We start from the raw sequence: 10,884 nt of genomic DNA, 5'->3' as shown, positions 1-10,884 counted from the left end.
CCCCCTGCTGCCGGCACTGGCTTCCCTCCGGCCGCCAACAGGCACCCAGGACCCGGGCTTCCCTTGCAGCCCTGGCTTTGTCTGGAAGGTCGTTCAGAAGGATGTCCGGTCTAATTAGCACATTATGCTTGTATTATTATAGATTACTGTCTAGTTAGCATTTTAGGCACTGGAAAAGTGAAAATGATATTGGTAATATTAATAGGTAACATTTATTGAGCATTTTCTATGTGTTAGGCACTCTTTTAAGCTCTGTGCCTGCTGGTTATATCTCATTTAACCTTCACAAGCACCTAAAAGAAAGGCACCATTATTTTGTTCATCATTTTACGAATGAAAGAACTGAAGCACAGAGAAGGTTAAGTAACTGCCCCCAAAGTCACTTAACTAAGCAAGTAGAAGAGCCACAATTCCAAAGCAAGGAGTCTGACTCCAGAGTGAAGTCTGAATGAAGGAAACGATACTCTGGGATCAGGCCTCTGTGGTGAAAGTGAGCACTTTGAAATAGGCCAGGCCTGTGTAGAAATCTGACCTCCAGAGGTCAGACTCCCTGAAATACACTTTTTACTGTTCTCTCCCTTCTACATTTTTGAACTTAAGAGATTTTGTAAAACATTGTTACTTTTTTTACCCCCACAATGACTCCAATGGCAGATATAGCAAGAGGCATATACACAGGGGAATGGAAAAGGTGCAACAGACTCGAATTGGGGGGGAGGTAGGGGTCATTTCTAGTACATCAGCATTTTAACTTCTAGTAAATAAGTTAAACCTTTTTTATAGTGAATGTTTTAATATTTAAATGAAAATTTTGAGTAAATTCAGTTTCAGTTTGTTACAATTGTTTCTATTCTGTGAAACATGCTTTTTTGTTTTTGTTTTTCATTATGAAATTTTTCTATTATTTCTTTTGTGCAGCTGTATATGTATGGCGTCTCTAAACATTGCCTAACAATTAACAGTAAAAATGCAGAGTCTTTTCAGTTTCACACTCAGGATTATTTTGGTAAGGAAGCCTCATGGGCTGGAAAAGGCACACAGTTGGCTGACGGTGGATGGCTTATACCCTCCAATGATGGGAAGGCTGGAAAAGAAGAATTTTATAGGTATTCTGTGCAAAAAGAGGTGTTAACTTTTATATATTCTGTAATCATTTTTCCTCACAAGCTCTTCTTTTTTCTCTTTCCTTATCTCTCTTGAACTTAAAAAGTTGGCTAGGAATAAAATTTTTATACATCAAATCATTTTATTTTATTTACTTATTTTTTTAATCCTCACCTGAGGACATTTTTCCATTGATTTTTAGAGAGAGTGGAAGAGAGAGGGAAAGACAGAGAGAAATATCAAATGTGAGAGAAGCACATTGATTGGTTGCCTCCTGCACATACCCTGACCAGGGCCTAGGCTGGGGAAGAGTGTGCAACCGAAGTACATGCCCTTGACCGGAATCGAACCCAGGACCCTTTGGTCTGCATGCTGATACTCTATCCACTGAGCCAAACCAGCTAGAGTTACATCAGATCATTTTAAATGCTTTATGGTTCAATTGACATTTTGGTGAAATCTTTTAAAAAGTGAATTATGGTTTGTCTTAGCATTTAATGAATTGGTTTTCTTAAATTGTGACATTTTCCTTATACATTTACAAAATAAAGACTGATAACAAAAGTTAAATTTGAATTGGCCTTATCATAGACCCCTACACATGTACACTTGTGTCATATTCTCTTTCACTGTGTATTTCAATAAATATGAAATAGAATTACTAAAAATTAAACATAAGTACTTAAATATCAGTAATGCCAAAAATTAATAAACATTATTGCCCTAACACAATTTAGAAACAAATATAACTTATTATGATTCTAATGTTTATATAAACATAATTTAAAGTTTTTGCTATCAGAGATGTATTACCTTAAGCCAATGGAAAGATATGAAAAACCTTTCTATAGTGCCCTTATTATTTTAAAAAAATTTTAATCCTCAGTCGAGGACATGTTTATTGATTTTAGAGAGAGGTGACCCGGGGGGGGGGGGGGGAGAAAGAGAGAGAGAGAACCATCGATGTGAGAGAGAACATTAATTGGTTGCCTTTTGTACGTGTCCAGACCAAGGATTGAACCCGCAACCAAGGTATGTGCCCTGACTAGGAATCAAACTCACAGCCTTTGGTACACAGGATGACGCTCCAACCAGTTGAGCCACGCTGGCCAAGGCCTCTTGTTCTTTAATATCTCTATAAATCTTTACAAAATTTATGCTTTTGGGAAAGTGATAAAACATTTTTCTTAAATTTTTGTTATGTATTTTGTTAGGTAATTGGAATATATTTTGTTATGTGTTTTATTTTAATTTATTAAATTGATTGCTGTGACATTGGTCAACATAAACGTATAGGCTTCAGGTGTGGGTTTCTATGTTACAAGATCTGTATATTGCATCATGTGGCCACCACCCCAGAGTCAAATCTTCTCCTGTCACCATATGTGAGGATCCCCTTTTCCCCGCACTCACTTCCGTCTTGCAGTCACCACACTGCTGTTTGTGTTTACAAGTTTCAGCTTTATGTCTAACATATGAGTGAAATCATATAGTTCTTAGCAGAGAGAGAAGCACCAGGACTAGAGAAGGAAGTTCTTAATGTGATTTCTAAAAACAGTCTCTTTAATAAGAAAAATAATCTCAAATATAATTATTTTAAGTTAAGGATTTCATTTTCCAGTTGAAATAATTGTATTGACTAATACGTTTAGTGACTTTTTATTAGTATACTAGAGGCCGGATGCACAAAATTCATTCAAGAGTAGGCCTTCCTGCCCTAGTTGGTTTGGCTTGGTGGATAGAGCATCGGCCTGCGGACTGAAAGGTCCCAGGTTCGATTCCGGTCAAGGGCATGTACCCTGGTGGCGGGCACATCCCCAGTAGGGGGTGTGCAGGAGGCAGCTGATCGATGTTTCTCTCTCTCATTGATGTTTCTAACTCTCTATCTCTCTCCCTTCCTCTCTGTAAAAAATCAATAAAATATTTTTTTTAAAAAAAGAGTAGGCCTTCCTTCCCCCAGTTGACCAGAAGGTTATCCGGTCTAATTAGCATGTTACTCTTTTATTATTATAGGTATTGATACATATCAAATCATTTTCTAAAATTATATTGCTATTGATTATATATTAACTCATAAAAATTTATTAAATGATCTTATAAAGTATAGATTTTTGCCAAGAATAGTCATGGTTATTGAATTTAATATTATCTTATGTGGAGTTTTTTGGGGTTTTTTTTGCTATTTTATTCTACCTTTCTTTGTTCAGGGCTCTGTGTGACACCCCAGGTGTGGATCCAAAGCTTATATCTAGAGGTTGGGTCTATAATCATTATAGATGGATTATATGGAAACTGGCAGCTATGGAATTTGCATTTCCTAAGGAATTTGCTAATAGATGCCTAAGCCCAGAAAGGGTGCTTCTTCAACTAAAATACAGGCAAGTTTAAAGCATTACATTATGTAATCATATCTTGGATACAGTTCAGACTTCTGTGCAGTCTGTGATTTCATGTCGTAGTGCAGGGGTGGGGAACCATTTTTCTGCCAAGGGCCATTTGGATATAACATCATTTGCAGGCCATACAAAATTATCAACTTAAAAATTTGCCTGCTATAGTTTGGTCAGACATTGAATTAACTCACCCCTAATGCCTTGGCAGGGCCAGACCAAATGATTTCAAGGGCCTTATATGGCCTGTGGGCTGGACATTCCCCACTCATGTGGTAGCGGAACATAAGCCAGCTGGCAGTGACAGTTGCCATCCCATACTGCTGGTCAGTTGTATGGAGTAATTAGTTCTCTTGTCATCCCCCAGGCCCCACTTAAGAGAAATCACACATTTATACACCTCTTGCTTCCCTCTTCCTCCACCCACTCCATAAGTTCTCAGAATATGAATTACCAATTTGATTCACTTTTCGGGGATTGCTAATTAATAAAGCATCTTTGCATTGGGGGGGTTTTAATATTTAATTCATATTTTAATGGCATAAAACTTAATATATTGCTAGCTACCAAATTTTAAATTCTCTTCTGTCTCAGTATTTTTTCAATAAAGGTATTAAATTTTTATTTTCAACTAGAGGCCCGGTGCACGGACCGGTGGGGTCCCTCAGCCTGACCTGTGCCCTCTTGCAATCCAGGAGCCCTCAGGGGATATAGTAGTGCACTAAGCTGCAGGTGGCTCCCGCTCATCCCAGCCCCACTGCGCCTGCCGCCGCCACTCAGTAGCACTGCTGCAGCTGCGCTCAGCAGTCGTGAGCCCAGCATCTAGAGCCCATCGGTCAGCTGAACGGCGCTCCCCCTGTGGGAGCGCACTGACCACCTGGGGGCAGCTCCTGCGTTGAGCGTCTGCCCCCTGTGGTCAGTGCACATCATAGCGACCAGTCAACTGGTCGTTCAGTTGCTTAGGCTTTTATATATATAGATTATTCGTTGACTGTTTTTACATCGAAATTGTACTCACAATTCCTAAAATAATGCATTTTCTTTTTAGATATGATATGGAAATTGATAGAAGTCGAAGATCTGCTATAAAAAAGATAATGGAAAGGGATGACACAGCTGCAAAAACACTTGTTCTCTGTGTTTCTGAAATACTTTCACCAACCACAAGTCTAACTGAAACTTCTAACAGTAAAACTAGTGGTGTGGATACCAGCAAAACAGCTATTGTGGAACTGACAGATGGATGGTATGCTGTGAAGGCCCAGCTGGACCCTCCCCTCTCAGCCCTCGTACAGAAAGGTAGACTGGCTGTCGGTCAGAAGATCATCACTCATGGAGCAGAACTGGTGGGCTCTCCTGATGCCTGTGCACCTCTTGAAGCCCCAGAATCTCTTATGCTAAAGGTAAGTTACATTAATGCACTTTCTTAATAAAAATCACTCATGGCCCTGCCATGGTTACTGAATTTGGGGAGTGAGAGGTACCTCTTTTTACTGCATTCTAAATAAAGGTAAAGAAATTTCTCTCAGGTATTCTGCTCCCTAAAGGTTTTACAGGGTTGTGAAAAATCCACCTGTCTGTTTTTTCTGAGGGAGCTTTCATCTCTGACCTCATACTTAATGATGGGGAACAGTGATTAGCTTCATTTCAACCATCAGCAGATTTTCCCTTTCTGAGAGATTCTTTGCCTTTGTATTCAGTATATAGCACCTATCCTCCTGTTTTTGTGGTTCTTTCTCTTTATTTTGTGTGTGTGTGTGTGTGTTTTTCAAGTCTTTTATTTTAAACTTCATATTCGCCATTTGCTTTACTCTCTGTTTTTTTTTAATTAAATCTTTATTGTTCAGATTATTACAGTTGTTCCTCTTTTTTCCCCCCATAGCTCCCCTCCACCCGGTTCCCACCCCACCTTCTGCCCTTACCCCCGACACCCACCGTTCTCATCCATAGGTGTACAATTTTTGTCCAGTCTCTTCCCACACCCCCCACACACCTTTCCCCCCGGGAATAGTCAGTCCACTCCCTTTCTATGCCCTTGATTCTATTATATTCACCGGTTTATTCTGTTCATCAAATTATTTATTCACTTGATTTTTAGATTCACTTGTTGATAGATGTGTATTTGTTGTTCATAATTTGTATCTTTACCTTTTTCTTCTTCTTCCTCTTCTTAAAGGATACCTTTCAGCATTTCATATAATACTGGTTTGGTGGTGATGAACTCCTTTAGCTTTTCCTTATCTGTGAAGCTCTTTATCTGACCTTCAATTCTGAATGATAGCTTTGCTGGATAAAGTAATCTAGGTTGTAGGTTCTTGCTATTCATCATGTTGAATATTTCTTGCCATTCCCTTCTGGCCTGCATAGTTTCTGTTGAGAAATCAGCTGACAGTCATATGGGTACTCCCTTGTAGGTAACTGACTGTTTTTCTCTTGTTGCTTTTAGGATACTCTCTTTGTCTTTTGCTCTTGGCATTTTAATTATGATGTGTCTTGGTGTGGTCCTCTTTGGATTCCTTTTGTTTGGGGTTCTCTGCGCTTCCTGGACTTGTAAGTCTATTTCTTTCACCAGGTAGGGGAAGTTTTCTGTCATTATTTCTTCAAATAGGTTTTCAATATCTTGCTCTCTCTCTTCTTCTGGCACCCCCATAATTTGGATGTTGGTACGCTTGAAGTTGTCCCAGAGGCTCCTTACACTATCTTCAAATTTTTGGATTCTTTTTTCTTTTTGTTTTTGCGGTTGGGTGATTTTTGCTTCTTCGTATTTCAAATCTTTGACTTGATTCTTGTGATCCTCTAGTCTGCTGTTGGAACTCTGCATAATATTCTTTATTTCAGTCAGTGTGTGCTTAATTTTTAGTTGGTCCTTTTCATAACCTCAAGGGTCTCACTAGATTTCTTGAGGGTCTCACTAAATTTATCGGCGGTTTCTAGAAAATTCTTGAGAAACCTTAAAAGTGTGGTTTTGAACTCTATATCCAGTAGTTTGCTTTCCTCCATTTCTGTCATTTGTGACTTGTTTCTTTGTCTCCGCATTTTTTATGCTTCCCTGTGTTGATAAAGTGGCTTTCTGTGTTAGGTGTCCTATAGGGCCCAGTGGCTCAGCCTCCTCAATTACCTGAGGTGGACACTCTTAGTGCACCCCTTTGTGGGCTTTGTGCACAGTCTTGTTGTAGTTAAGTCTTGATTGTTGTAGGTATCACTGGGAGGAATTGACCTCCAGGCCAGTTGGCTGTGAGAATCAGCTGTGTCTGCAGTGGGAGAATTTCTGAGCTGGAGACACTCTTCTGGGGCAAGACTTGCTTCAGTGGGGCTTTGGTGTTCACTGAGTCTGCCCCCTAAGTGTGTCCCTTATGGATCTGAGGAGTTGTAATCTGGATGGTCCCACTCTGACCACTGGGTACACTGGCTTTTGGGTCTCTAAGGAGGTGCTAATTTAGCCTCTGCCTGAGGCTAACCAGCAGGAGCTATGGAGAGATTCCTCTTCTTTGTTTGGTGTTTGGAGGTGCCCAGATGAGGCCCAGCTGTGAAGCAATGCAAGCTGCTGTGGGGCCTTGGACCTTCTTTTGGAAGTTCTGGGTCTCTCTGATTCAGCTGCAGTTTGTTAGGTAATTTTCAGATTGCAAAGGGCCAGGCCTTTCATATGTAAAAGCCTCTGTGCACAGCTTGGGTGGGGCGGGGTCTCAGGGGGATCAACAGGGCAGAGCAAACAGCTATGGCTGCTCCCCAGTCCTACCCCAAGAGGCCCCGCATCTCAGTGTCCCGGTAATTGCTGCAAGCACCTCTGAGGGAAAGCCGCCCTCGAGTTCCGACCGATGCCAGACAGTCCAGTTTCTCCCCGTATGAGTCTGGGTCCCCACAGACTTCCCAGAACTGGAGTTCAGAGCAGTCGGAGCTTGAGACTCCCTCCCTATTGAAAAAGGCAACCGCGTCCTCAGCTGCCAGCCCTCTCTACATGCGCCTCGTCCTCAGCTGCCAGCGCTTTCGGCATGCGCCTCCGTACCTCTGCACTTTACTTCTGCACCTCCTCTGAGTCTCAGTGCTTTTCTCTTCCCTTCTAGTTGTAAAATTTCCACTCAGCCAGCCTCCCTGTGGTTCTGGATGATGTCCGTTTTGTCTTTTAGTTGTATTTTTGAAGTGGTTGTGCGAGGCAGCAATTTCCGGTGTTTACCTATGCCGCCATCCTGGTTTCTCTCGGTTCTTTCTCTTTAAATAAATGATCAAAATCTGAGAAAGAAAAAAAAATCAGTCATTGGATCAGTTAAGTTCTAAAAAGGTTTTTTTACATTTGGAATTTTAAATATACTTACACCTGTGAAGGATATTCTGTTTCTTGAAAATATACTGATAATCTCAGTATAAAGAGGCAGATTCCTCAGACACACTTATCCTAACATATCCCCGTCATTAAGTGGCACATGACTTTATAAGATTCATGACCCCAAAAAAACATTCACTGATGCAACCCTGCCTGACCCCCTATTCATTCCCCACAAAGGCAACCACTGCAAATCCCTTTGGCTGTTCCTTTGCTTATATGCTATGTTATCTTCTTTCCTTCAGTTTAGACCTTTATTAGCTTTTTGCTGTGAAAGAGGGGTGAAATCTGTGTTCAATGTTTACATTATAATGACTATGAAAAATATTTTTTGCAACTCAGCATATAAATATACTATAATTACATTTATTTCTTTTTTTAAAATATATTTTTATTGATTTCAGAGAGGAAGACGGAGGAGAGAGAGAAACATCAATGATGAGAGAGAATCATTCTTTGACTGCCTCCTGCATGCCCTCACAGGGGATCGAGCCCACAACTCTACTGGGAATCAAAACGTGACCTCCGAGTTCATAGGTCAATGCTCAACCACTGAGCCATGCAGGCCAGGTTACACTTACTTTCTTTACAACTTACTGCTTTTCCTGGAGTTACTATCTTGCTTTTTTGTTTTGTTTTTGTTCTTCTTAATTTTCTGTGTCCTTAATACCAAGTCATTCCCACACAGGAGCTATGTAAAACTCATCTCAATGTGTTAAAATACCTTTATTGGTTCATTTATTTTTCTTGATGATTCTTGAACCTCTCCATATTCCTTCTTTATCCTGAAGTGGTTATTTTCTGTATATGCTGCACAGGACCTCTTTCTGTGTCAGTAGCCCTGTTTTCTGGATTTTGTATCTTCCTATGTTTATTCTTTAGTTTTAAGTACACACAGCCTCCAGAGACTTTTTGAGAAAGGGAGCATGCAGCTCTTTTGATCATATTGTAAGGTTGGCCGAATATAGAATTTGCAGTTGAAATAATTTCTTCAGAATTTTGAAGACATTTTCTCAATTACCTTCTTGCTTCTAGTACAGCTTCTCCTATGTTCAGTGCTATTCTTATTCCCAGTCCTTCACTATGGGATCTGTTTTCAAGACATTTTCAACATCATTTGTCTCCAGTATTCTGAAATTTCAAATAATGTACTTTGGTATCAGCCTTACTTTGTAATTATTGTCCTGGGTACACAGTAGCAATCAGTCTATAAACATCTGTCCTTCATTGAGTTCTGAGAAATTTTCCTGAAGTAGTTCTTTTTTAAAAATATGTTTTTATTTATTTTAGAGAGAGAGGAAGGGAGAGGGAGAGAAAGATGGAAACATTGATGAGAAACATCAATCGGCTTCCTCCTGCACGCCCCCTCCTGGGGATCAAGCCCACAACCTGGGCATGTACCCTGACCAGGAATGGAACTGGTGCCCTCTTGGTGCATGGGACGATGCTCAATCCACTGAGCCACAACAACCAGGCTTACTGTAGTTCTTTGATAATTTCTTCCCTTCTACTTTTCTCTCCATTTTTTAAAAATCCTGATATTTAGGCACTAGACCTCTTAGATTGGTCCTCTCAGTTTCTTGATTTTTCTGCTATCTCCCCACCCCCCAAGTTCTAGTTTTTAATTTTACCTTTTAATCCCTAAAGTCAATTTGTGCCTTTTGGCATAATATTTAATTTTTAAGAGACTTTTATTATTCCCTAAGTGTTTTTTCTTTTTTTATGACACCTGGTTTTAGTTTCAGAGTTTCAGTATCTTTTCATCTTTCTGAGGCTGTTAATTAATATCTTGATTTATGTTAGTTTTTTCTGATTCCTGCCTTTTTTTTTCCTATGACAACCTCTTCTTGTTTGGGTCTCATGTTGGATACTTTCCTCAACTGGTGATTGTTAGCTATTCTTTCCTCTTCAAGAAAGGGGTACTAAAGAGCTGATTAGAAGCTCTCTGAGAAGTGGGGCTTGTGAACTTAAAGAGTGGTAAGACAAGAGATTTTATTTTTTTTCATTTTATTTTTCAAATATCAGTGACTGTTCTGAGAGCTGAACAAAGTAAGAAAGCTAGCAAGGGGATTCCTTTTCAGCATAAGGATTTTCATTGCATTTTTGTTTTCAATATAGCGTCTCACCTGCACCCTGGCTACTTCTGCCTGGTGATCCAGACTCTAGAATATGTGTGGTTCAGCCTTTTCAGAAAGTAAGCTCTTCTGGGTTCTTTTTGAATCCTGATGAGGGAAGAACAGTTATCTTGTTGCTTGGTATCTGAGGTCTTAATTACCTTCATACAAAATCTCAACCATTCCTCCTGTTTTCAGCACCTGTCTGCAGAGGTACCTGTTGCCTTCAGTTTCCTTAAATTATTTTATTTCATATTGGCTTCATAACAAAACGTTTGCTATCTGAGTAACCTTGAGTAGGTTATGTAATTTCCCTTATACTTCAGTTTTGTCACCTGTAAAATGGGAATAAGTCTTAGGGTTGTTATGAAGATTAAATGTTAATATATGTAAAGCACTAACACTCTGTGTCAGCACCACCGTAAATGCCCTATGAATGTTCGCTATTTATGTGAACTGTAATTATTCTTGAACTGCTTTGTTATTTACCATTTGTCCAACAAATTTTTAACTTCCAAAATTTTGGTAATTATTTCATCAACTGTCCTCTTGAGTTCTCTTTGTCCTTGTATTTTTTTTTTAGAGAGCCTAGATAAGTAAGTATATTTTAACCCATCATTTTTCCATTGAAGTCTGTTTTATTAATTTCCTAAGACAGGCATAATTCAGAGATATTGTGTGTTCAGTTCCAGACCACCTCAATAAAGCATTTATCTCAATAAAGCAAGCCACATGAATATTTTGGTTTCCCAGTGCATATAAAAGCTGTGCTTACACTATACTGTAGTTTAGTGATTTTCAACCTCTTTCATATCATGGCACACAAACTAATTACTAAAAATTTTCAGCATACCAAAATATATATTACATTTTTTGCTGACCTGATAAGAAAATAGGTATAATTTTGATTCATTCACACCAGATGGTTATTGTGTTGGCTGTTTTCATTTCTTTATTT

General features: G+C 39.4%; 1 protein-coding gene across 2 annotated transcripts in view; it reads left to right on the top strand.

The window, feature by feature from the left end:
• BRCA2 (BRCA2, DNA repair associated) overlaps positions 1 to 10,884 on the top strand; it is an 85,088-nt gene that overhangs the window by 44,350 nt on the left and 29,854 nt on the right. For both annotated transcript variants that reach the window (XM_023751171.1, XM_006085488.3), the window contains 3 exons: positions 919 to 1,106; positions 3,312 to 3,482; positions 4,543 to 4,897. In XM_023751171.1, the coding sequence (XP_023606939.1) occupies positions 919 to 1,106; positions 3,312 to 3,482; positions 4,543 to 4,897 (714 nt within the window). The remainder of the gene's footprint in view (positions 1 to 918; positions 1,107 to 3,311; positions 3,483 to 4,542; positions 4,898 to 10,884) is intronic.

Source organism: Myotis lucifugus, unplaced genomic scaffold (genome assembly GCF_000147115.1).
Source record: "Myotis lucifugus unplaced genomic scaffold, Myoluc2.0 scaffold_19, whole genome shotgun sequence".
In the NCBI taxonomy this organism is placed as follows: domain Eukaryota; kingdom Metazoa; phylum Chordata; class Mammalia; order Chiroptera; family Vespertilionidae; genus Myotis; species Myotis lucifugus.
Note: the sequence above shows the minus strand (reverse complement) of the source record. Positions and strands in the feature narration are given on the sequence as shown.